This window comes from Lepidochelys kempii, chromosome 8, assembly GCF_965140285.1.
Source record: "Lepidochelys kempii isolate rLepKem1 chromosome 8, rLepKem1.hap1, whole genome shotgun sequence".
Classification (NCBI taxonomy): domain Eukaryota; kingdom Metazoa; phylum Chordata; order Testudines; family Cheloniidae; genus Lepidochelys; species Lepidochelys kempii.
In genome coordinates, this window is record NC_136387.1 from 6,613,701 (window position 1) to 6,639,666 (window position 25,966).

General features: G+C 53.7%; 1 protein-coding gene across 3 annotated transcripts in view; it reads left to right on the plus strand.

Moving 5' to 3' along the window:
• Positions 1-25,966, plus strand: part of TNIP1 (TNFAIP3 interacting protein 1) — a 48,331-nt gene that overhangs the window by 16,729 nt on the left and 5,636 nt on the right. For all 3 annotated transcript variants that reach the window (XM_073355313.2, XM_073355312.2, XM_073355314.2), the window contains exons 2-15: positions 5,891-6,061; positions 7,638-7,760; positions 11,962-12,050; positions 12,628-12,696; positions 16,604-16,792; positions 17,571-17,665; positions 17,838-17,928; positions 19,384-19,473; positions 20,591-20,656; positions 21,111-21,242; positions 22,136-22,264; positions 23,462-23,590; positions 24,121-24,246; positions 25,741-25,821. In XM_073355313.2, the coding sequence (XP_073211414.1) occupies positions 5,929-6,061; positions 7,638-7,760; positions 11,962-12,050; positions 12,628-12,696; positions 16,604-16,792; positions 17,571-17,665; positions 17,838-17,928; positions 19,384-19,473; positions 20,591-20,656; positions 21,111-21,242; positions 22,136-22,264; positions 23,462-23,590; positions 24,121-24,246; positions 25,741-25,821 (1,542 nt within the window). In that variant the 5' untranslated portion in view covers positions 5,891-5,928. The remainder of the gene's footprint in view (positions 1-5,890; positions 6,062-7,637; positions 7,761-11,961; positions 12,051-12,627; positions 12,697-16,603; positions 16,793-17,570; positions 17,666-17,837; positions 17,929-19,383; positions 19,474-20,590; positions 20,657-21,110; positions 21,243-22,135; positions 22,265-23,461; positions 23,591-24,120; positions 24,247-25,740; positions 25,822-25,966) is intronic.

Below are 25,966 nucleotides of genomic sequence, written 5' to 3' on the forward strand. Positions count from 1 at the left end.
ACCTCAGACTGGAGAGACCTTGCCTTGAAGACCCTTGATCTAATGCCCATTGCCTTTATGCTTTCCAGAGTGCTCAGCAACCATTAACTAGTCCCTGTCACACCTGAATGGGCGCTAAGCCAGCGTGATCCTCATTTTGCAGAAGGGGCATCACTGCAAGTCAGTGCTAGGGATATGGTGGGAACCCAGGAGTCCTGCCTCGCAACCCTGATCTCTCTGCCTTTCCTTTTTCAATCTGCTTTGGTGCTGCCTGCTAGTTAAAGTAGAGTGAGACAGGAGGGAGAACTCTAAGCAAGGGCTAGCACCGGACTAGTTTTACTGTCCCATGAAAATATTCAAGATGTTGAAAAAATGACCTGTCTCAAATAGGGCTGAAAAGTCAAAACCAAGGAAATTTTCACAAACTGAAAAATAAAAAAATAATCCCATTTGGGTCAATTTTGACCAATTTTTATTGCTTCTTTACTATAATTAGTTTAAGTTTAAAACAAAAAGTGATTTCAACCTGGAATGTCAAAATGAAACTTTTTGACAATTTTGTTCAACTCAAAATTTTTTATTTTATTTTTTTTTATTTATTTTTGTAGAAAAACGACCCTTTCCCCGAATGGTTTCGGTTTCAACTAATTGGCATTTTCTGATGAAAAACAGTTGTCTGAAAATGCCTGACTAGCTCTACAGTCAACATACCGGGCATGGGGAGAGAACTGAATGAGGGAGAGGAAGAGAAGCTCCTTCTTGTTCTTAACGAAAGAGCAAGAGCTGTCCCCCCCGTTACTAATCCCCAATGCTGCTGACTTGGCACTGATGGCTCATTGGGTTGTATTTTTCTCCCAGACACTGTAATGTGGCTATTTAGACATGTGACACTCTTGATCTTTAATCTGAATTCTCCCCCACCCACTCTCATCCTCTCATTTCTTCTTGTGCTGAGTTGTTATAAAAGCCCTCCTTTGAAAGGTCTCTGTGCCCCGACCCTCTACTCTAGCAGGCTGAGAACGGAGCTGGTGGGCAGGTGACCGCAGTCTGCCTTGCGTGACTGTGTCCTCTCCCTCCAGTTCTCTTGAGGTTGTTGTGCTCTCCCCTCGGAGAGTCTCACAACTCGGGAGGAGTCGTCATCGCTTGATGAAAAGACCAGGACAGCTTGAAAAAAAAACAAACAAAAAACACCCCACGTTTCTCGTCAGTTCGGGGCTGAGGAACGGTGAAGTTCACAGCTCCTTCTGGCCCTACCTCAGAACATGAACAAAACTTCTAGTGGCCTTGAGTCAGAGGGGATGGGAGGGCCCCAGGGATTAACAAAGGCACCTGTGGAGTCTTGAACAGCAGGAGGATCGTGGGGGCTGGGTGTGACAGAAAGAGCCTTGACTTGGACTCTGTGAGACAGAGAGACGCCGTGTGTGTCACAATGAGCTGGGCCTAAATACCACTTCTGATTGGTGGGGAAACACTTAATAACCTTGACTTTTGAATTGCCCTCATTAGACTTCAGAGGTGACAGAGATGGATGGCTTGGAACTACTGTTCTAGGCCATCAGCAGACTCAGGCAGGCAGAGGCTGCCATCCATATGAGGCTACAGGTGGCTGAAGTCTCCCCAGTCAGCCAACCTCTGGCTATTGGAATCATTAGTTTAGGACAATGGTTCTCTATGGCTCATTCTCTCAAGAGAGACCTGTGCATTAACCCACCTGCCCTCCAAATCACCCAGTCCAATGAGGCTTAGCAACCAAATGTTTGATTCTTGGATAACGAGGGAGAACTTAGCCCTCGGTGCATCTCTTCTGTGGTACGCTCAATCTGACAGTGCTGAGCACTTCCCAGTGCTGGATGATGTCTTGCTCCTTAGGGGAGGTCAGCAGGTACTGAAACTGCCATGGCTTTTGGACAGCTTCCTGTCAGCTGCTCCTGCATGCTACAGAAACAGAGCCTTTGGTCTGGCAGCAGCTGAGAAGATAGTGACTGTTCTGGCTGCTTTTCACCCGCTTGGAAGGTCAGAGTGCACCTGTCTTCCCTTTGGAGATGTGGTGTCTTAACTCCCTCAGGGTACAGAAAGCACCAGTCTTAACATCTAGGCTTGGTGCCTTACTGTGGGCGTCCATGTACCTCATGCAAGCTGCCCATGTGCCTGGGCATGATTCTGCCCAGGGAGGTCGGGGCTGGAATGGCAGAAGGTGCTGCTGGCCAGGACGGCAGTCCACTGGGAGAGCTATGTGCTGTGGAGGGGTCAGGGGGCTCGCTCAGTGCCTGTCTATCATTGCTGTCTCTCCTTATGGATTCATTGGTCCCTTCTGGCCATGCAATCTTTCTGATCAACTAGTCTGGCCTTCTGTATAACACAGGCCATAGAACTTCCACAGAATAATTCCTAGAGTGGAGCTTTATCAGTAACGTCCCATCTTGATTTAAAAATGGTCAGTGATGAGGAATCCACCCCAACCCTTGGTAAGTTGTCCTGATGGTCAATTACTCTGACTGTGTTAAAAATTGATGCCTGTTTCGAGTCTGAATTTGTCTAGCTTCAGCTTCCAGCTGTTGGATTGTGTTAGACCTGCTAGATTGAAGAGCCCGTTATTAAATATTTGTTCCCCATGTCGGTACTTGTAGACTGGGATTCAGTACTTCCTCTTTCACGAGGGCTGCCAGTGGCGGAAATGGAATGTGGGATTTGCCCTGTGTTAACTGCAGTGCGCTGGAGGCCTTTGCGACATGTTCGTGATAAGATAATGCACTCGCAGCACTCCAAAGAAGTAAGCAGAGGGACTGGACCTGCAAATCTTCTCCTGGGCCTCCAACCCAGGACACAAATTGTATCGTAGTGGGCGTTGTTGGAATCCAGTCCTGGTTAGTGAAATACATCCATTGAGAGAAGGGAAAGTGCGCAGAGCTGTGCCTTTAGGGTCCCAGTGCATTCTAACTACCAGTTTTTTAAACCTTACTCTGGAGGAAAAGTCCCTCCCTAGGTCATGTTAATTATCTTCAAACAATCAGTGAGTTAATTGCTATTCTGGTTGCAGATCCTGTCAGGTGGCAATTGTCATCTGGAAAGTCCCTGATCCCGCTGACAGGCAGGTTATGTAAACTTGGAAGTATCTCTGTGCCTCAAGCCAGGGGGCTTCAAATTTTCAGAGCGTGGACTAGAGCTTTCCTGTCCCACAAAAATGTGAGATATCGAGAAAATTCCCAGCCCCGAACCGGGATGAAAAATCAAAAACTTGAAAATTTTTGCCAGTGGAAAACCTGGAAAAAAATTTGGCTCAATCAAAAGATCTTGATTCAATTTTGATCTTTGTTCTTTGAACGGCTCTCCTTCCTTTCTTCCTTTTTTTTTTTTTTTAAATATAAATGTACTAAAAATTTCAAAACAAAAAGTCATTTTGTTTAAAACACGTGAAACTTCCTGTTTTGAAAATGGTAAAATGTCCATTTAGACAATCTCAAATCTTTTCTTTTCCCAGGTTTTTGAGTTAGGAGATTTGTCGAATCCAGCCCCTGTTTTGTGAACAGATTTGGCTTTGATGAATTGGCATTTTGGGGGTAAAAAACCAAAACTATTTGTGGAAGAATTCCTGACCAGCTCTAGCGTGGAACTTGTGATGATACAGTGATTCTCAGGTAGCCGCTCCACCCCGTTCGCAATTTCATAACATCCCTGTGGTGACTACTACAGCCATTGCTTACCTGGAAAAGTAATTTGAGAAGTATTAAATGTAATTTAGCAGCCTTTGATTGCCATGTAGCAGCTGGCAAAGGTGTTCCTGGAGCTTAAAGAAGGAGTGTTTCACTTAACTGATGCAGAAAGCCAGCCAGTGGTGTGATTTTTTTTTATTTTTTTATTTTTTTATTTTTTTTTGAGAGATCCATAAAAATGGTGGCTTAATAAATAAATGTCATGGTGTCAGCTATTTTCTCTCTTCTCCCCTCGCCCACCGCTACCTGATTCTCTGCACACGGCTGAGCCACGTCCAGGTATTTAGGCCCAGCAAATAACTTAGTGGTTCCCCAGGCCTTTTGTTTCTTGTATAACTGGTTAACTTAACACAGACTGTTTTTTCCACCTGGGAATATGTCTGGGTTGGGCCATGGAATGTATCCAGGAGGCACCTGGGGCCAAAAATCCTATTTAACGAACTATTGGGCTTATCTGAGATGTCTCAGAGCCCGATCTGTGGTTCTGTGTTGACACGGTCATCATCTATGACTGGTTTCAGAGTAACAGCCATGTTAGTCTGTATCTGCAAAAAGAAAAGGAGTACTTGTGGCACCTTAGAGACTAACAAATTTATTTGAGCATAAGCTTTCGTGAGCTATAGCATGCTTCCGATGAAGTGAGCTGTAGCTCACAAAAGCATATGCTAAGATAAATTTGTTAGTCTCTAAGGTGCCACAAGTACTCCTTTTCTTTTTGGTCATCATCTAGTGAATTGCAGAAGATGGATCTAACAGGGTGGAGCCCAACAGAGTTTGATCTTGCAACACAGACAGGACTAAGCTGTGTGTTTGAGAGCTGTTTGAAGGCGTTTACTCGTAATTAAAAAACTTGTAATTAAAAAATGTGGCCATTTTCTGGCAACGGAAATATTCATGTAACCATTCTGCTCTTTCTCAGTCTTTTACAAATTTTTCATGGAGATTTTTTCCCTCTTATCTTTTGGTTTCCCTTTGTGAGGGTTTCAATTTGGGGATTCTGTGGGGCAATTTTCTCTCTGTTCTGTTTGCACTGACAGGTTTACTTGATCTGTTTAGTCATGTGGCGGGAATCTTGTCAAAACTGAAAAAAATCATTTTAGAAAATGTCACTTTACAAAAAAACCCATATCCTTGGAACGTTTCTTTAAAAAACAAACAAACTTGATCTGTCAAACTGTGATGAAAACAACTTCCACGGCTCTTGTGATCTTTTTAAAAAAAAAATGTTTTAACCAGCTCTAGTGTTAACCACATGGCCAAAGAGCAGGAGAGCCCAGCAGCTCTAAGGAGGAAGGGGAGAGGAACAGGCATGATCAAGTGGAATGAGACTGCGGTGAAATGACTTTGAGGGAGGTGGAGAAGGAGATTGGAGCAAAGGGCCAATCAGTAGCGGGGAAAGAATGACCTGAGTGCAAACTGGGTGTAGGACTAACGTGTATCACTCAGAAGCTTCAAAAGATAATTGCAATAAACCATCTTGGGGTTGGTCTGCTCACAGGTGTCTCACCGATTTAATGATATCGGTTTCTGAATTGAGCTAGTTAAATTGGTGCAAAAACTATGCAGAGAGCAGCCCTTAACTGGCTCTGCTCCTGTCCCACAGATGTTTTCTCTAAGGGAAAGGTGTGCAAACACAATGCTGGGGGTCCAAAATAACCAGAGTTTCTGAATGTGAGTAAATGCAATTGAGAGGGGCTGTAGCTTGCGTTAATGGGTGAGAGATGATGGAGGGTACAGGAGAAGAATCTGCTGTGATGCTTCCATGTGGCTTTGAACACCAGCGACGCACTTGTGCATGCTGGGGACAGGGCGAAAGGAAGTGGCGGGACAGGCTTTGTCCATGAGCAGGGGCCTGCCAGTTGGTGCCCAGTCCTGTGGCTGAGCCACACCCAGCAACAGAGACCAGTGTGCTCATTGTTGCTGAACTGAACCAGGCTTCAAACGCAGGTCTGCAGCGAGGCCAGGGAGTGCACTAACCCACTGTAACACATGCAGCCAGCCACCCACCCACCTCTGGTGACATTTACATATAGCTATCATGAGCAGGCCAACTGGAGATAGCTGTGTCTGGCAGCTGCTGGAACCCAAATGCTGATGAGCCCTGTGAGATCTGGGCTAGGGCGTGAGGTACCCCAGGGCCGTTCTCACACTTCAAGGGGCTCGGGTCGGGAAGGGTGACTTTCTGATTTGTTGCCTTTCAGGGATGGCTGGTTGGGAGGTAGATGATTAAACTGCAGACATGGAAGGGAAAGGACCCTACCGCATCTACGACCCTGGTGGGGGGACACAGGAAGAGGCGGCCGCAGCCTTTGAGCGGCTGGTGGAGGAGAACACCCGGCTGAAGGAGAAGATGCAGGGGATAAAGTCTCTAGGTAATTGCTGTGGTGCTGGACTTGTGTGGGTAGGGGGCGTGGCTTTTATTTTATCCTTCTCCTTTCTGGAGAGTCCGCTGCCTCCCTGTGACAGACCCTTGCCTTGCAGCCATGATGCCACATCCAAAAGTGCATGGTGCTCTGACTGCTTCATCAGCTAGAGGGGGTGCTACAGAGAGACACCCCTCTTTTTCCCCACCCCAGGGTGCAATTGCTGGCTCTGCAACACTCCCTAGCTGGGACATTGGAAACTGGGACTATGTATTCAATGTGTAGCCCCTCTTAACCTTTCCTGAACATGCCCTGGACAACTGATACCCAAGGGGTAATTCCCTGCCTGGGAAACCCCTCCCAGGTATGAATTATGCCATTCTGCAGCGAGGGGCGCAGCTGGGCATACCTGCAGCAGGGGCTAGCTCGTCACTGAGAAGGCAACGCAAAGCTCTTGGCTCTCTGTAAAATCTGCTATGGTGCCGGCAGGATCTCTTGGCTTACGCACAGGGACGTGCGAAGGGGCTGAGACACTTGCTGTTGGTGTAGCCTACGGACAGGCCCGTGGTCTGTGCTAAATGGATGGGTTGCTGTGCTGATGCATGGACGAGAATTGAGCAGTATCTTAAGGGTGCTCAGCTCCTCCGGCATCTTTCTGTGATGTACCTCGGGAGCCATGATCCAGCTAGCGTTTACTTTTAAATAAGGTTATGCTCACGTTGAGCTGCCACCTGACGCTTCCCACCCCCAATCCGTTTGACGGCTTTTTCCCCCTCTTGCTGTAGTGGGACCTGATTACACTTAGTCCACCTCACTGCTGGCTTCTGCGCTGCACAAGTAGGGGAATCTTTTGGCCCTGTGGACCCAAATAATGCAGACTAAGGCCTGATCCACACTGAAAAATTAGCTCGACCTAGCTACATCGCTCAGAGCAGTGAGAAATTTCACCTGCTGTGTGCCGGGGTTAGGTGTAGCGCCTGGTGCAGTCACCGCTAAGAAGACGGGATTCCTTCGTCGCTGTAGGCAGCGACTCCATGCCACAACTGCGGGACTGTCACTGTGCCACTGGAGTGTAGATGTGTAGTAACATCTGAGAGTTCACAGGCAGCAGAAGACTGCGATGCACCATTCCGAGACACCTGACAAGATGCTTGAGTGTGGGAAAAGATTAGGTCTTGTTGTTGTATTACCCACTGGAGATTAAAGGGCTTGGAAAAGGGACCCTCCTGGCCCAGAGTGAGGTTCTCTGGCTTAAGAGCAGAGCTTTTAAAAACTGAAGAAGACATAGGAAATACAAAATCTCCCCTGTAAGATGTGCTGTCCTTGATGTTTCCATGCCAGAGTCCCTCTGTGGCAGAGAAGCAACAACTGTAGTTCCAGGGTGGGATTATTTGCTTGGGAAGAATTATTTCTGGGTGAAGAAGGCCATGTGGACATTTCCATTTCTTCTGGTTGTGAAATACAAGTTGGGGAGGGGATTTATGCAGGCTGGCCTGGGGAACTGGCCTCTGGGGCATGGCAGCTATATACTAGGGAAGGGTAAATACCAGGAAATGCGAACTCCTCTGTTTACTGTATACACTAGGAGAACTGCTGGAAGAGTCCCAAATGGAAGCATCAAAGCTGCGGCAGAAGGTGGAGGACCTCGTGAAGGACAATGAGATGCTGAGGTCGTCTTCCTCTTTTGACAAACTGTCCGAAATAACAGGTATGAAGGTGGGAGGCTTACCCAGGGAGAGCCGTCCTCTCCAGATTCAGGAAGAGGACATAAAGTATTTGTCTGAGCAGATTCACACTTGGCTGGATGTACATACGTACGTACACACACACGCCTCTGACCCTGATTTCCCAGGGAGTTGCATGGCCTGTGAGGTGTCCTTGTTTCCCACATCAGTGATAGAATGGCCTGTGAGTCTGTGTCTTTAGACTAGCATGTAATTGCAACCGCTGCTCTGCATTTGTGGAGGGAGAAGGTCAGAGCAAAGTTTGGCAAGTCGCATCTGGCCTGCCCGTTAACCTTCCCTAGTGCACGTATATTAGGGATGGTGTGCCTAGCCTGTGTTTGCCAGAAGCTGGGAATGGGCGACAGGATGGATCACCTGCTCTGTTCATTCCCTCTGGGGCACCTGGTATTGGTCACTGTTGGAAGACAGGTTTCAGAGGAACAGCCGTGTTAGTCTGTATTCGCAAAAAGAAAAGGAGTACTTGTGGCACCTTAGAGACTAACCAATTTATTTGAGCATGAGCTTTCGTGAGCTACAGCTCACTTCATCAGATGTTTACCGTGGAAACTGCAGCAGACTTTATATACACACAGAAATCATGAAACAATACCTCCTCCCACCCCACTGTCCTGCTGGTAATAGCTTATCTAAAGTGATCAACAGGTGGGCCATTTCCAGCACAAATCCAGGTTTTCTCACCCTCCACCCCCCCACACAAATTCACTCTCCTGCTGGTGCTAGCCCATCCAAAGTGACAGCTCTTTACATAATCAAGTCGGGCTATTTCCTGCATAGATCAAGGTTTTCTCACATCCCCCCCACCCCCATACACACACAAACTCACTCTCCTGCTGGTAATAGCTCATCTAAACTGACCATTCTCCAGGTTTAAATCCAAGTTAAACCAGAACATCTGGGGGGGGGGGGGGGGTAGGAAAAAACAAGAGGAAACAGGCTACCTTGCATAATGACTTAGCCACTCCCAGTCTCTATTTAAGCCTAAATTAATAGTATCCAATTTGCAAATGAATTCCAATTCAGCAGTTTCTCGCTGGAGTCTGGATTTGAAGTTTTTTTGTTTTAAGATAGCGACCTTCATGTCTGTGATTGCGTGACCAGAGAGATTGAAGTGTTCTCCGACTGGTTTATGAATGTTATAATTCTTGACATCTGATTTGTGTCCATTTATTCTTTTACGTAGAGACTGTCCAGTTTGACCAATGTACATGGCAGAGGGGCATTGCTGGCACATGATGGCATAGATCACATTGGTGGATGTGCAGGTGAACGAGCCTCTGATAGTGTGGCTGATGTTATTAGGCCCTGTGATGGTGTCCCCTGAATAGATATGTGGGCACAATTGGCAACGGGCTTTGTTGCAAGGATAAGTTCCTGGGTTAGTGGTTCTGTTGTGTGGTATGTGGTTGTTGGTGAGTATTTGCTTCAGGTTGCGGGGCTGTCTGTAGGCAAGGACTGGCCTGTCTCCCAAGACTTGTGAGAGTGTTGGGTCATCCTTTAGGATAGGTTGTAGATCCTTAATAATGCGTTGGAGGGGTTTTAGTTGGGGGCTGAAGGTGACGGCTAGTGGCGTTCTGTTATTTTCTTTGTTAGGCCTGTCCTGTAGCAGGTAACTTCTGGGAACTCTTCTGGCTCTATCAATCTGTTTCTTTACTTCTGCAGGTGGGTATTGTAGTTGTAAGAAAGCTTGACAGAGATCTTGTAGGTGTTTGTCTCTGTCTGAGGGGTTGGAGCAAATGCGGTTGTATCGCAGAGCTTGGCTGTAGACGATGGATCGTGTGGTGTGGTCAGGGTGAAAGCTGGAGGCATGCAGGTAGGAATAGCGGTCAGTAGGTTTACGGTATAGGGTGGTGTTTATGTGGCCATTGTTTATTAGCACTGTAGTGTCCAGGAAGTGGATCTCTTGTGTGGACTGGACCAGGCTGAGGTTGGTGGTGGGATGGAAATTGTTGAAATCATGGTGGAATTCCTCAAGGGCTTCTTTTCCATGGGTCCAGATGATGAAGATGTCATCAATATAGCGCAAGTAGAGTAGGGGCTTTAGGGGACGAGAGCTGAGGAAGCGTTGTTCTAAATCAGCCATAAAAATGTTGGCATACTGTGGGGCCATGCGGGTACCCATAGCAGTGCCGCTGATCTGAAGGTATACATTGTCCCCAAATGTGAAATAGTTATGGGTAAGGACAAAGTCACAAAGTTCAGCCACCAGGTTAGCCGTGACATTATCGGGGATAGTGTTCTTGACGGCTTGTAGTCCATCTTTGTGTGGAATGTTGGTGTAGAGGGCTTCTACATCCATAGTAGCCAGGATGGTGTTATCAGGAAGATCACCGATGGATTGAAGTTTCCTCAGGAAGTCAGTGGTGTCTCGAAGGTAGCTGGGAGTGCTGGTAGCGTAGGGCCTGAGGAGGGAGTCTACATAGCCAGACAATCCTGCTGTCAGGGTGCCAATGCCTGAGATGATGGGGCGCCCAGGATTTCCAGGTTTATGGATCTTGGGTAGTAGATAGAATATCCCAGGTCGGGGTTCCAGGGGTGTGTCTGTGCGGATTTGATCTTGTGCTTTTTCAGGAAGTTTCTTGAGCAAATGCTGTAGTTGCTTTTGGTAACTCTCAGTGGGATCATAGGGTAATGGCTTGTAGAAACTCGTGTTGGAGAGCTGCCGAGCAGCCTCTTGTTCATATTCCGACCTATTCATGATGACAACAGCACCTCCTTTGTCAGCCTTTTTGATTATGATGTCAGAGTTGTTTCTGAGGCTGTGGATGGCATTGCGTTCCGCATGGCTGAGGTTATGGGGCAAGTGATGCTGCTTTTCCACAATTTCAGCCCGTGCACGTCGGCGGAAGCACTCTATGTAGAAGTCCAGTCTGCTGTTTCGACCTTCAGGAGGAGTCCATCTAGAGTCCCTCTTTCTGTAGTGTTGGCAGGGAGACCTCTGTGGATTAGTATGTTGTTCAGAGGTATTTTGGAAATATTCCTTGAGACGGAGACGTCGAAAATAGGATTCTAGGTCACCACAGAACTGTATCATGTTCGTGGGGGTGGAGGGGCAGAAGGAGAGGCCCCGAGATAGAACAGCTGCTTCTGCTGGGCTGAGAGTATAGTTGGATAGGTTAACAATATTGCTAGGTGGGGTGAGGGAACCATTGCTGTGGCCCCTTGTAGCATGTAGTAGTTTAGAAAGTTTAGTGTCTTTTTTCTTTTGTAGAGAAGCAAAGTGTGCGTTGTAAATGGCTTGTCTAGTTTTAGTAGACAAGGAAGACAGGTTATGGCTTGTCTAGTTTTAGTAGACAAGGAAGACAGGTTACTGGGCTAGATGGACTTTTTGTCTGACCCAGTATTGGCCCTTCTTATGTTCTTAATGTAACAGCCTTCTGTATTGGGGGGGCGCGGGGGAGAAGCTCCAGTCAAGTCAATGGAGTTGCATGGGGTAGGGAGCAAATTCCGCACCTGCCTGAGGCTTTCAGTTTGCGGGGAGGTAATGGTGCCCTGCACCCGGCAAAGCATATCCATGAATGGGCAAGGCCTGTGTGACAGCTGTTATTTTAAAGTTGTCCACTCACAGGGACTGGCTGATGAGACAGGGACTGGCTGCAAAGAGACTGTCTAAGCCCTGGACCTGACCTTTCAGGATAGCTGTGTGAAGCATCCGAACAGGGGAAGTTCCAGCCACTTTACCTGACAAAGCAGACTGACCAAAGGCAAACGCCTGGGAGTTAATGCACACAGTCTGCATTTGCAGGGCGCTACCTGGGCCACTTACCCACCGAGCAGTCACTGGCCAGGGTAAAGAGACAGGAGAAGGTTGGGCAAGGTTGGAAGCCGTTCCTCAGTGCCTGTTAGTCCGTTGCTGTGGGTTAGGTGGGAGGAAAGTCTGCAGTCTGACCTCTCTCTGCAACCTGTTGATGTTACAAAACACTGTTGTTTTGTAGCCAGGGGGAAGGGATCGGGCCAGCTGAGTAACATTTGTTGCCAGTGCAGAATTTCACCCAGTGGAAGCCTGATTTCCCTTTCCGCTCCGGGGAACGGGATGGAGGTTTCTGTCTTGTCCCACTAGCTGGAAATCATGGTTCTCTCTGACTTCTTAGCCTGTCTGGTCTCTGCCTATTCACTGCTCTCCTGTTTACCAACATTCACAGCTGTGGTGTCCTCTGCCTTTTACAGGAGGTGAACCAGAGCCCCGCCTGTCCCCCGCGGGTCCAGGCAAAGCTGAGAAGGAGCAGGATACAGAAGCTCAGAAGCCTCCATCCACTGTAAGTCTGATGAAAGGGGGGCATTTGCCTGTTAACCCTTAGCAGCCCAGACCCTGAAATTATCAGGCAATTAAACAAAACAAACTCGGAGACTTAAGGAAACAGACACGTCGAAGGGGTAGAATTTCTCCCTGTTTTGTTTCCCACATCAGTGATAGAATGGACTGTGAGTCTGTGGCTTTAGACTAGCATGTAATTGCAACCGCTGCTCTGCGTTACAGCATTAGAATGCAGAGCCAGCTACCGTTATCTACGCCCATTCACTTTCCCTTCAGGGGCTTCCATCCCAACTCTGACCCCTGTAGACACAGGACTTGCTCTCTGTTTGTGGGGAAACCTGTCTGTCACTGGATTCGAGTCCCCAGACCTGGAGGATCATCTTTACAATGCATAGAGCGGCTTAAAGAGCTGACCCGCTGGCCCAAACCATTCCTGTGCATTAAGCTAGCTGGTGGAACGGGGAAATATCTCTCTTCCCTGCTGCCCCCATAATCTCCGTCCTCCCTTTTGCTGTGACGGAGCATCGCAGGATTTGGTTTCCCTGGTGGGGGCCTGACTCCCCTCTCTTCTGTTTCAGGGATCTTCGTCAGAGTTCGAAATTGTATCTGGTGAGGACAAGAGGTTTTCCCAGGAGAGCAGGAAGTCGGTGAGTCATCCTGCCAGCTCGGTTCCTTGGGGGGAAGCTCATTTGGGACTTGAGACAGAGCTATTAGTAACCAGCGGGGGCACAGCGTGTCCACGGGCAGGCGGTGGGGACTGTGTGAGATGGGCAAGGCTGTTTGTTTTGGTTTCACCTACACTGACAGGATTTGCTCTTCCTGAATGGGAATGAAGGCCGGGTAGGTGGTGGACGATCAGGGGCAGTAGCTAGGACTAGAGTGCTGATTCCCAGCTTGTCTAAGGGAGTAGCAAGGCCAGAGGAGCAGCCAGCCAATTCTCCCCACACCCACTTCCCCATCGCCTCGCCCCGTTTCAGTCCCTGGTGTGATGCACGGGAGCTGCGGGGCGCACACAAGAACCGCCGTGTGATTGCTTTCCTTGGCCGATTTCCCAGGACGTGGTCAGAAAGCTCACAAGGGGAAAGCATGAGGCTGCTGCAGAAGGGCCTCGTTGCTCACTTATGCAAATGGGCCGGCGCTGGTGACTTCCCTCTGGGCAGGTGCCGTAGGCTCTGTGCAGCTGGGCGTTCAGCCAGGGGGGCAGGCCATCGGCCTGGGAAACCGGGCGCCTCGGGGCTGAAGAAAGGGGCCGTAAAGTCCTGAGTGATGCAATCGTTGGAGCAATCTGGTGCTGCACGTTTCGTAACCCTTTCGGTCTCTGCGCAACTTGACAATCGCTGGGTTATTTCGCCCCCCGCCCCCACCCCGCACTGTCCCCCTGCCCCACACATAGTTGATGGGATTTTTTCACCCACCCTGACCTATTTAGGATCCTCTTAGCCCCCTGTTAACTATCCCTGTGAAAACCACCATAGGACTCCACATGGCTAGCAGGCTCGGCTCAGCAGGTGCCCGCTGCTGGCACAGCAGAGCTGGGAGGGCAGGGTCCCGACTGAGGCCCATCGGGTAGCCTGCCCTCAGCTGGCCTGTGGTAAGCTTGGCTGTATCCCTGACAGGAGTCCCAGAACAAATCTACAGGTCTAAGGGGAGCACATCCTTTGAGAGCATTGCCAGTCACTGCCTCCCTGCCCTTCTCGCCCACCCTGTTGCTTTGAGCAGGCTGGGGATGTTTTCCTGGGAGTCTGTCCGCAGGCTGCAGTACCTAGCAGGCTGATTCAGACTGAGCTGTCCGAACGAGGAGGAGCTGAGCTGCTGAGGAAGGGGGCACTCGCCCCCTAGTGTCCACTTACTGACTGTACCTGTGTTTTGGTTCCCAGAGTCTGCCAAGGGGGGAATCCTTCCCACTCTGCCGGCACTATGGTGGAGCGAGTCGCTGCACCCTTTGCTCTGGGTCCAGACCACTGTGTCCGAGCCGGGCAGCATCCGGGGCAGGGGAGGGAAATAGGACAGTAAAGAGAATAGCTTCTTGTTGGATAAAAACAGCCCCAGTGCCAGATCCCAGAAACCCGTGCTGCTCCACTGGGACAGGTCCCCGGGTTTGTGCGAGGCCCAGCCCACGAACACATTTGCACCAGTTTCACTAAAGGCTGTGACTTATAGCGGTTTGTTTAATCCAGTGCGACTTTGTGTGTGGATGCTCTGAAATCAGCTTATATCCGTCCAGCTTCCACCATCCATTGAGAGGTGCCAGCTCAACCAATTTAAACCCCATAGGGAAACTCACCCCGTTTTAAGAGGAAACCAGTGTGCACAGAGAGAAACCAGGAGCAGGCAAGAGGGTGGCTGGGTGCATGTGTGGCAGACACATGAGGTGGAGTGATGAAAGTCAGAAGCGTGTTATGTTGTCACGCCCTTTGCTAGTTGGTGCTGGGGCTGGAATAGCAGGGAGCTACCTCCACATACCAGCAGCTCCCCCGGCAGATGCTGGGAATGGAGTTCGCTCCAGTAACTTTACTGCTTGCCGTTGTCTTAGCCAGTTTTCTCTTGGCTTGTCTGAGTGGCAGGGGGGCTTTACAGCTGACCTGTGTGCTACCTGGCTGGGCAGATATGAAGGCTGACAGTGCTGAGTGCGAGCCAGGCATGGTGTGCCCAGACAGGGTGCCCTCCTCAGCAGCATTGCTAACGGTGATAAAAGCTGATGGGGCCAAAAAGTCACAGGGCTGAGGACGGCCTGTGGTTTGTGAAGCTGGGGGATGTTGCTTTTTCGCTTTCCCCTTTGAGTCAGCCACGGGACGCGTGAGAGGTGGATGTGGACTCCTGCAATTCTGGGATTTCCCGGGGCCATGGGGGCAAAAGGACAGGGGGGTGGGGTGGGGCGGGGCGGGGCGTGAGTCAGACAGCCCGGGGAGCGGTGCCAGGCTCTCTTAGAAGGTGAAAGGCTCACAAGACTCTGCCCGGGGCAGGCCCCATTCTTGGTGGACTGGCCAGGTGGCACACAGGGTGAGACCTGTTCCCTCTTGGGAGTCATGGCTCCAGAAGATGTCTTCGGTCTCCTAGGTTACCAAACAGCTAAACACCCACAATTGCTTAGGGCAAGTCAGGACTCAGTAGCTGAACGGTGCAACCGGGAGTTCTGTCAACATGTGCTTAAGTAAGTGGGTGTGCGGGGTGACGCACGCCGGCAGGTGTGCCCGGCCACGATAAATACAGCCTGGGCCAATCTCGGCAAGTGTCTGTCTTGGGACCTGGATCCCCACATGCCCTGGGGTTACTGGGAGCAGGACAACGGCAGAGACAAAGCCCAGCGGAAGAGAGGAATTACGTGGTAGAGGCAAGAGAGGGAGCTGCGCCCAGCTGAGCTTGGAGAAGCAGTGGAGGGCTGCAGGAAGGCCGGCCCATATACCAGGAGCTACAGAGGAGGAGGACCTGGCGCTAGCAGTGAGACGGAGAGGAAACGGATGAGACAAGTTCTGAGCGAGGCCGGAGCAGGTCCAGGGGATCCAGCTCCCATACCGCACCAGGTAGCACAAGCTGAACTTGTTCCAGTGTGTAACTCAAAAGCGGCACCTTCTGGCACTTCTCAGCGAGGTGGGGGCAAGAGGAGTCGCCGCCCATTGGGTCCCGTTTGCTTACTTGTCCCCCAAGAGGCGGGGCATTGGAGAATCTCCCTGGACTCTGGCATTTGATTGGCACCACAGCCAGAGCAGGGTTGTGTACCGAGTCGTCTGGGCGAGCTCTCCTACGCGCCAAGATTCCTGTGTTATCCCAGGGCTACCCACAGTATGTCTCCCAGGGGACTGTCCTTGAATGGAGACGCCGGTGGGGAAAAACCTGCACCGGGCTGGTTCAGATCTCACTGGCAGGGCACAGGTGCGTTCTGGCTGGCCATTGAGGGCAGGCTGGGACTGGTGCTTGCCAGCATTGCCTGTGTGGGATGGGTGATGGAGAGAGAAGCCGGGAGATCCTAGAATTCTGGTAGCCACTTGGGTTTCATTGTAGTGTCTTTTGGGATGTAGAAGGGCACCGTTGTCTAGTCACACAGAAGCCACTAGAGGGCACTGGAGGCTCAGAGTCCTGCGTGGAGGGAGACACTGTTCCTTCAGCAGGGAGAAGTGCGAATTAGGTCGAGAAAGGAGGACCCCGGGGTGAACCCCCGTAAATCCCCTGTGCTGTATGGATGCTCTGTTGGGTTCTGTTTAGGGGTCTGAATTGGCCCCACATTCATTTGCCGCTGGGCATCTCAGCGGGAGGATGAGCACCAGTTCTCAGAGGCTTCTGGGTTTGGCTGCTATCTTCTACCTGCTGGAAGGTGCTTGCTAAGCTACCTTCACTCCCCTTTAACCAAGTGCTTTGTCAGGGAGTGCTCGCCTGGCAGGGCCGAGGTGAGGCTAACTCCGCACTTGAGAGCCCTGGCTGGAAGGTGCTGCTGACATGCCAAGAGAGGCTGCCTGAGTGGCTGGCTGCCTCCTCCCTTGCACAGCCCTGCTCTCCCTCAGCTCCACGGTGCGAGGCTGCCGGGCTGACCTCTCTGACCACCTGCAATTCCTCTCCCAGGAGGCAGAGCTGCAGAACGAGGACACTAACCTGATGCTGCACCTGCAGCGGCTGGAGAGCACCCTGAGTGTCTTCGCTGAGGAGCCGGACAAGAACCAGGTCTTGGCTCACCTGGGGCGCATGGCCCTGGAGTTTAACCGCCTGGCCTCCAAAGTGCACAAGAATGAGCAGAGGACGTCCGTTCTGCAGGTAGGGACATTCCTTCTGCACACAGCAGAGAGGCCTGTGGGATCTGTCCGCCGTAGGCATGCCTAGGAAACTTGCTCTTGCCCCCTCCCTCCATGTAAATCCTGCAGGGACCTCCGCCAGGGAGCACTGCCTAGCTGCTTTTCTCTGCACTCTCCCTTTTCCTCTCCTCATTTCTTCCCCCTCCACCACACCAGTCCCTCCTTCGATCTTTTCTTCTCTGTGTCCCCCTGCTATCTGTGTGTGGGGAAACTGCAGGCTCATCTGTGTCCAGCCTGCTCTTGTGCAGCATCCCCTTGTCTCTTCCCACTTCCAGCCATGACCAAAGCACTAAGTGCCTGGGGCAAGGGGGAAATCTCTCTCATGGACAGCTTGATTATATAATTGCTCACTATTGGCCATAGAATGACTTGCATCTTCCTCGGAAGCATTGATGGCAGATGCTGCCGAGAGACATGCTGCTGGGTTAGCTGGACCATTGGTTCGATTCCTATGGTCTCTAGTAGGGTTGGCCGCTGTAGGACCACCCTTTGAAGGCCTGAGGTCATGTTCTGCCTGTGAGCGAGATGTGTGGTGCCCAAGGGATAGGTGTCTGTGCGCTTCTCTCCTCCAGTCGCATTAGTGGAGGAGAGACCAAGTCATAGAGCCCAGTTGGCCATGCTGGGCAGGGACCTGGCCTTGTTAAACCAAGGGGGGTTCTGTCGCTGGAATGCACTTTCACTGTATGTCAAGGGGACTGTGTGAAGCATGAGCCTAAAGCCACTTGCTGTTCCTCTGGCAGACGCTGTGTGAGCAACTGCGTAATGAGAACGAGGACCTGCGGGCAAAGCTGGAGAAGGATTTGGAGCAGAGGAACCAGGCTACGGAGAAGCTTAGGTGAGAGCAGGAAGGATGTTGGTTGGGCAAGAGGCGGTTGGTGGTGGGGTGGATCGGAGGGAATTGAGCATCTTCCCTGCCCTGATGGTTAACTTCGTCAAATGCTGGTTGCTGTATGAATCCTTGAGGGTCTCTCAATCTGCATTTCTGTTGTGCTCTTTCCGCTGCAAAGGTGTGAGAACCTGGAGTTGAGGAAGATGGTGATGATGAGCAACAAGGTGGGCGTGAAAGGGGACGGTGTGGAGAGCGCTGGCCAGCAGCAGGTAGGAGCAGCCAAGACACTTCCTCTTCCCTGTGCCATCCTGGGACAGCTCCCACGCCACAGGGATAGCTCCCACCCTTTGCAACAATACCCTGATCGCACCTTGGAATGGAGTCCCAAGTCCAGAGCACAGTGTGATCCTGGAGGGTGCCAGGAAGCCCTCTTGGCAAACCCCCCCATTTATCTTCAAAGCATCCTTTAACCCTTCATAGGCTGATATTTTTAAACTTCCAGGGCCCGATTCTCCCCATTGACCCGTGTTGCTGGGGTGGTGCCCCTGACTCCAGCAGTCACCCTCTGTAGAAGGAGGGCTCCAGGGTGGGAAAACAGGCCCTAAGCTTGGAACATGTGCAAGTATTTGTTTCTTTAAGAGGCTTATTTTGGAGGGAGGGACATAAAGCTACAGCAGAGCTAGGTGTGATTCTGCCATGCTCCCTGCAGCCTTGCTGACTGCCACTGGGTCAGTGTTGGCTACCAGCAAACCTTGCTGCGGCGGGGAAGTGCAAAGCGGCAGAGCACGGCTGCTCCCCTCCCCCATTGCCGAGAGTTGGGCTGGAAAGGAGCAAGTCATTGTAAGGGGAGGAATGGTCTTGGGCCAAAGCACAGAAATGGCGACCAGGGCTTGGCCACGGAGCTGGGGTGCAGACCCCCTCTCCACACTGGGGAGGATGCTACTTCCGCAGCAGGAGGTCGTGAAGCCAAGTGAATGCGGGTGCACTCACTAACCGTTGACTTGAAAACCCTGTGTGACTGGGAGGGCGGGTGATTGCTCTGTCAAACCAGCAACAGGAGCGCGCGGCGGATTCCTGTGCCAAGGGAGGCAGTAAAGCAGCAGGGGCCAAAGCCGAAGGCTGATCTCCCTTGAACTAGAAGGCGTCCCCCGCCTTTGTAGGTGCAGGGCTGGCTGCTCCCACCACATCCGCTTCCTCAAAGAGGGGGAGATGTCCCTTTCCCCCGAGAAGGGGGTGGGGACAGGACTGAGGCAGACACCAGGTGGCGCTGTGCGGGACCCACGCCTCCTGGGGTCCAAAAAGCAATTCCTGACACTAAAGACATCTAAATTCCTCTCCCCTGCCCTACCCTGCGCTTGCTCGGGTGGCTGTTGGGGGGTGGCTAGTGGTGGCCAGAATCAAGGGATTATGGGGACAGGCCACTGGACTCTGCCTGGGCTGCAAGTTCAAGTTGGTTACCTGCAGAGAGACAACCAGCGCAAGGCTGGTGTCGGTGAACCACGGGGGTGGGTTCTGCTCCCAGCCATGCGGGGCTGACGGCCATCGCCGTGCAAGACAGCATGAGCTGTGTTTCTCAGGTGCGCTGGGATGGCAGGGGACAGCTGAGGGAGGTGGGGCAGGCAGCCGTTGGACGCAGGACTTTTCTCCCGCTTCCCTGGCTCTGGGATGTGTCTGGCCCAGCTGCCAGGAAGGTCCTGAGGTTCTCTATTTGCGCTGTCTTCCAGAGTGGGGCACTGGCAGAGAAAGCATCGGGCAAGGGCGTGACAGGGACAAGTGAGAAGAAGGTGAAAATCCTCGAGCATCAGCGTAATGAGGTGAGCTGGGCCCGCTGCGGAGCACCACGGCGCACACAGGAGCTGTTGGCTTAGCACGTTGGCCGTTTCCCCCAAAGGCGGGCCAGGCCTGGCTCACACGGAGAATGAGTTGGGTGGCCTAGTGCTAATGTACGCGCATTACAAAGCAGTCCCACTCTTGGCATGATGGGGGTCTTACAGTGACGTGTCTGCTCAGGACAGGCCCAGGACTGGGAGAGTAGCAGGGGGCTGTGGATCAGACTGAGGCGCCCTGGCAGAGCTGGGCAGGGGGAGCGCTGGGGGAGCGGGGGGCTGTGGATCGGACTGAGGCACCCTGGCAGAGCTGGCGGGGGGAGCGGGGGGCTGTGGATCGGACTGAGGCGCCCTGGCAGAGCTGGCGGGGGGAGCGCTGGGGGAGTGGGGGGCTGTGGATCAGACTGAGGTGCCCTGGCAGAGTTGGCGGGGGAGGGGGGAGTGCTGGGGGAGCGGGGGGCTGTGGATCAGACTGAGGCGCCCTGGCAGAGCTGGCGGGGGGAGCGCTGGGGGAGCGGGGGGCTGTGGATCGGACTGAGGCGCCCTGGCAGAGCTGGCGGGGGGAGCGGGGGGCTGTGGATCGGACTGAGGCGCCCTGGCAGAGCTGGCGGGGGGAGCGCTGGGGGAGCAGGGGGCTGTGGATCGGACTGAGGTGCCCTGGCAGAGCCTGGCGGGGGGAGCGCTGGGGGAGCAGGGGGCTGTGGATCGGACTGAGGTGCCCTGGCAGAGCCTGGCAGGGGGAGCGCTGGGGGAGCAGGGGGCTGTGGATCGGACTGAGGTGCCCTGGCAGAGCTGGCCTGCCCCGTGCTTGTCTGTGACATTCCTACTGTCTCTCCTGCTGGAGCTGCTAGTCGCTCACTAAAAGTCACCGAAGCATGAAGGTTTTACAAACGATGGTTCAGCTCAACTTCGAAGAGCATGAGCCTGGCTAGCGGGAGAAGAACTGGGTTCTGCTTGGGCACGCTGCTCACACAGAGCTCCTGAGAGAGAAAAGAATATTTTTGTGGGTAGGAGACTGGTAGGCTGCAAACGCCCGTTCGCCCCACTCGGCGGGGGGGCAAGGGGAGTCTGTGTCCCAGTTAACTCTGTGTCTTTCTCCCCCTAGCTGCTGGAGGTGAACAAGCAGTGGGATCAGCACTTCAGGTCCATGAAGCAGCAGTACGAGCAGAAGGTACCTCCTGGGTGCCAGCCCGTGCCACGCAGTTTGCTTGTGGCAGATGCTGTGTTTGCACATGTCTCAGAGGCGAACGTGTGCCCTCTGTTTGCAGGGAGCAGCATGGGGGCTACTCGGGTATCCCCAGCCCCTTGAGTGCACCCGTCTTTCCCCAGCCTCTCTCCCCACCCATACAGCCGTTCGTTCCCCCTCTGTCCATGCCAGCCGAGGCATCTATGCCGTTCTCATCTTCACCCTGGTATCGGAGCCCATCTCTTTCCCTTGGAACCTCCTGTTTCATGCATGACACGGGTGGGGAGAGGCAGCAGAAGAGGCTCTGGGAAGTTTTACGTTAAAATGCGGCGGGGGTGGGTGGGCAAATAGGGGTGGGGGTTGCACCTCTGCTGTGCACAACCAGCTGCGGGCAGCGCTGCGTTCCAGTCGGTCACGCGGCCGCCCTGTCCCCCGGCAGATCACGGATCTCCGCCAGAAGCTGGCGGACTCCCAGAGGGCGCTGAGTGAGCTGGAGGCAGAGCGGGAGCCGAAGCAGAGGGATTTTGATCGCAAGCTTCTCCTGGCGAAATCCAAGATTGAGGTGGAGGAGGTGAGTCCTGCCGGGGGGAGTGCTGTATCCTCCCCGCACCCAGGAGCTGGGCAAAAACCAGGCACTTGTGCGTTGGCTTCCTCTTGCCACAGTAACCCTGGCTCTTCCCAGCACATCGTCTCCCTCTGGCTCCTGAGGTATCTCCTGAGCCAGGCTTCTTCGGCTGAGTCGGAGTCCCTGTGGTAGCAGAATGACTGACCAAACTCTGGGCCGGGGCAGTGGGGAGAGATGGGGCGTGTAGCTCGCCTCCAGGCTCTGTGAGGACGCAGCGACCCTTCTGCATGCCACGCCTTGGAGCCGCGGGCGGGCCCCATGCAGGGTCTCTGGGGGCACTCTGCCTCCCAGCGTAGTCAAACTCCCCCGGATGGGAGCGAACGGTTGGAAGGAGGCTGCGTCCTGTCAGGCCCCAAGAACCGGGCTGCCACTCACCCTGCAGCACCAGAGCTGAGGGCCTCCACGGGGCCTGATAAGCAGGAGCAGGCCCATCTCGCTGCTTTCAGGCTGACAAGCCCGACTGGTGTGTGGTGGTGGGAAAGAGGGTCAGACTTAGGGAAACGTCTGCTGGGGGTGGGGGGAAAGAGGCTCCGAAATCTGCTGAGCCCTCCAGAGGGGCCAGCTCTACTAGCGGGGAGGGCAGAGAGGTCTGACTAGACTCCCTTCTGCTGAGCCACGGACGTGCAAGAAGGCACCTTCCCGATGGGAGCAGAGGTGCTGTTCTCTGTGTTCCCCGGCACTTGAACCGAGAGATGAGTCTTCCTGTCTCACGCCCCGCTCTGCCACGTGGCTTCTCCCGCCCGTCACGCCCAGGGAGGGAACGACAGGCCTGGGCGGAAGGGCGGTGGGTAACGTACTTCTGCTCCTTCCTCTGACCTCCCTGCCTCTTGCTCTTTCAGGCAGAAAAGGAGAGGCTGGCTGGGGAGGTGAGGGATCTGAAGCAGAGAATCAGGTTCCTGCAGGAGCAGCTGGCACCGGTCACCAAGCAAAGGGAGTACCAGGAGAAGGAGATCCAGAGGCTAAACAAGGTGGGCAGCCTGGCAGCGCCCATCCCTGGTCGCCCCAGATAAGCCTTTGGTTTCCAAGGGCCTGTTCAGACAGGTGTGCCTGTACCTATGGCAAAGTGCAGATCCCCTGGCTCCCCGGGCACTGGCTGCACCTCGTATCCAATGCACTGTGCCTCAGAGCAAGGCAGCGGCTGCCCCGTTTCCTCCCCCTCCTCCCAGCTGGGCAGTAAACCCAGAGCAGCTGCTCCCTGTCCTGCCTTCCTAGCCAAGATCTTTCGCAGAAATACCTCCTGGCCACTGCAGTGCCAGAGAGCAGCGGCCCGGGGAGACCTGCGGTCCCCGAGAGGGAGGAGTGCTAATGTTCTAGGAATTGGCTGAGCTGACAGAAGAAACGTTTCTCCCTCCCTGGGAAGAGTCTCTGATGGAATCTGCCTCGCTCAGGGGTGCATGCACGCACCCCGCCAGGGGATTATGGGAGGACCTCCGCTCAGGGCTCCATCAGACAGTGTGTGGGCAGCTGGGGGCACTTCAGCTCATCGGTTGGTAGCTGCAGGTCGCCAGGGTCCTAGATCGAGCCTGTACTGACAGTGTACAGGCTGCACGTTGCAAGCGCAGCTGCGGGGAGGGCCTGTCTCTCTTTTGGGGATGGGGCATTACAGGGGAATTAGCCCTTTGTGGCACTTGGCTGGCAGATACCCCTTGTGCATCAAGCCTGCCTCTGGTGGTGGTCTGGATACCAGCCTGCCCCTCCTCAAACCCATCCTGCCTGTCTCTGGGTTTGAGCCCTCTCTGTCTGTTCTGGCTGACCTGCCCCTCGCCGCTCCCATGTTTAAATCCTGGAGGGACACAGCCATGCCCTGAGCAGGACGAGCCGGAGGCTTTGCCCAGACATCCCACGGCAGCGGCAGGCACGTCTCGCTGTTGGATAGTGACCGGGGCTCTGTTCGGTCCTTAGTTTCACCCCTGGCTTGTCTAAGTGGTGATGGGGGGGAAGGGAGGGCCAGTGACAACACGGGATTTTGTTTCTTTTAATCAGCAGTCGGAGCAGGAGAGGAGAAAGGGCCTGGGTGGTGGCTGTGCTCTTCACCATGGTCACTTGGTTTGTCTGCACTAACTCTGGATATCTGTTGCTCCCGGGGTGCCTTCTCAGCCCTCTTCCAGCTGGGCATGTGCCCCACTGCTCTATGGACTCTAATGGTGCCCTCTGTCCCCCCTCAGGCCCTGGAGGAGGCCCTGAATGTCCAGGCCCCTGCTCCCACCCCTTCTGCACTCAGTAACGCCACGGAGCCAGGCGGAAGCATGAGACCACACGAGCTGCTGACCCAGAACGAGCTCCTGAAGCAGCAGGTAAGGAGGAACTGTGGCTCTTTTCTCTCACTCTAGCTCTCTGGGCTAGCTAAGGCTGCAGAGAGAGCCTTAACGCAGACCCTGGGAAGGGTCTCGGGTCTCTGAGCAGGTAGCCCCAGCCTCCTCTCTGCTTAAAGGGACAGATTCTGCTTGGATTCTCACCAACATGGTCAGCTGGGGAGCAACTCCGTTGACGTTCCTCTAGCTTTACTCTTGTGTAGCTGGGAAGAGGCTGTAAGGAACGGCATTGGTGGTATCTGATCGTGGCCCCATCCAGGCCTCGGCTGGAAGTGCCTATGACAGGGAGTGTCACTGAAGGACACACAGCGGGGTGCCAGGTCTGACATGGGCTTGCACTGTTGGGGGTGGTGTCTCGTATCTCTAAGGCTCGGTGTGAATTCTTTGGTTAGCTTGGCATGAAGAATTTCAACGTGCGCTCCAAGGGAGGGTGCCTCCCCTGCCACGCCCTGGCCCCCGCGGGAGGTGTCTGACAGGGCCCAGTGACCCTCTCTGCCTCTTCTGTCTGCCAGGTGAAGATCTTCGAAGAGGACTTTCAGCGGGAGCGGCGCGACAGGGAGAGAATGAATGAGGAGAAGGAAGAGTTGAAGCAGCAGCTGGAGAAACTTAAGAAGCAGTTAACAGTCTCCAACAACCAGGTAGGGCAGCTGGGTGAGGAGTGGGGGAGTCATGCTCAGAATGCTCTGTGCTCTGAAGCTCACGTCAAAAGGTGTTTTGGGGGCAGGGGAGACAAGTCCGCCCCGAGCCTTCAGCTCTGCCACGTGATGGCATCTGCTATGTGTATGGATGCATTGAGACAGCCAATGCTGGTAGAGTTGACTGGGTACAAGGGAAACCCACTGGCAGATGGAGCCGGATCTCTCAGCATGATCCTTCCCTGACCCCTGTTTGTGCCGATCGGCCAGCGAGCTGGGTCTTTGCCTCCTGGCCCTCGGGGGATCTAGCCCTTCAGTGTGTGGTGTGGGCAGTTTGTTTACCGCTCCACGCAGATGGGATGGAGGTGAAGGCCATGCCAGCTGGGGAAGGGGAACTCGTGTGGGAGAAGCCGGCAGTTTCCATAGTGCTTTGGGGTCAGCAGGGGCTGGGGAGCAGAGACAAACACAGCAGACGTACATTCATAGTGTGCAGGGCCCTGCGATCCCATGTGCATCCCCACCTATGACGATGATATACCTGTGTCCCCAGCGCAGGAAAGCTTGTGTCAGCTAGCAGCGTTCAGGTCTGCACTCCCCCCGACTCAGCTGAGCCCCCTTGCTTCGCGGTGTGTGGGGGGGAGGTACGCGACGAAGGCTTCCTGTGAGCCGTGGCTTCCCACCAGCCCTGAGGGTTGGTCACTAAAAGGTTATTGAGATTAAGTTGTTTTCTTGCCTCTGCTGTGGCCTACAGCCAGCTCCCCCCAGCCTTGGGGAGCTCGTGCTGAGCAGGATGGGCAATGCAGGGTGGTTTGGGCCTGTTGTCAGTGAGATTTTAAAGATCTCTTCTCCTCCCGAGCCGTCTCCTCCATCGCAGCCCCAGGCAGTAGCTGCTTGAGCTGCTCTCTGTTTGAAGAGCTGCAGAAGCTGCCCCCTCGGGGAGATTTGGGGCTGTCCCCCACTTTCCCTCTTGCCCCGGCACACAGCCCAGCTGGTCAGCAGCTCTCGGGGCAGCAGGTGGTGGGAGACCCACAGGAGCCTGTTGGCATCGGGGGTGCCAGGCAGGGCTTCGGTCAGTGCTGATAAGGTGGCTTTAAGTGCTTGGCCTGAGGGACACCCCCCGCATTTGAATGGGAGCTGCCAAAATTCCCCTGCCTTTTGGGCCATAACCCCCCGCAGGAAACGAGCAGCCACCCGCTGCCAGCGCCCGTGACCCAGGCTGCAGATTTATTTTAAAGCCCCCCTGGGATCATGCTAAGGACAGACTGGCATCTGCCCAGCGAGGGTGGGGGCAGTGGGTGCGTTCGGTGCTCTGGCTCGGGGCCCCAGCGGGGCTGTCAGTTGCTGCCACCCGGTCTGCTGGGCTGGGCTGCCCTGCCCTGCCCTGCCCTCGGTGGGCAGGAGTTCTCTCCGGCGCCTGCCAGCGTCCATGGGTGGGGGCCGGCGCTGTGCGACACTGCGGCAAGTCCCCTCTCGGTTCTGACCCCACCTCTCCTCCAGCTGCGGCTCTTCAAGGACGACTGTCAGAGAGAGAAGGAGGAGAAGGAGAAACTGAAGAAGCTGCTAAAGCAGCACAAGCAGGTATGGAGGGTGGTGGGCGGAAGCAGCTCTTCCCTCTTGGGGACGGGTTGTTGGCCAGAGCAACGTGGGCCCCCGTGGGAAGGGGAGCAGCGTAGGCCAGGGCTACCCTGGAGATTCGGGATCCTGGCTGTAAAAACCCAAACAG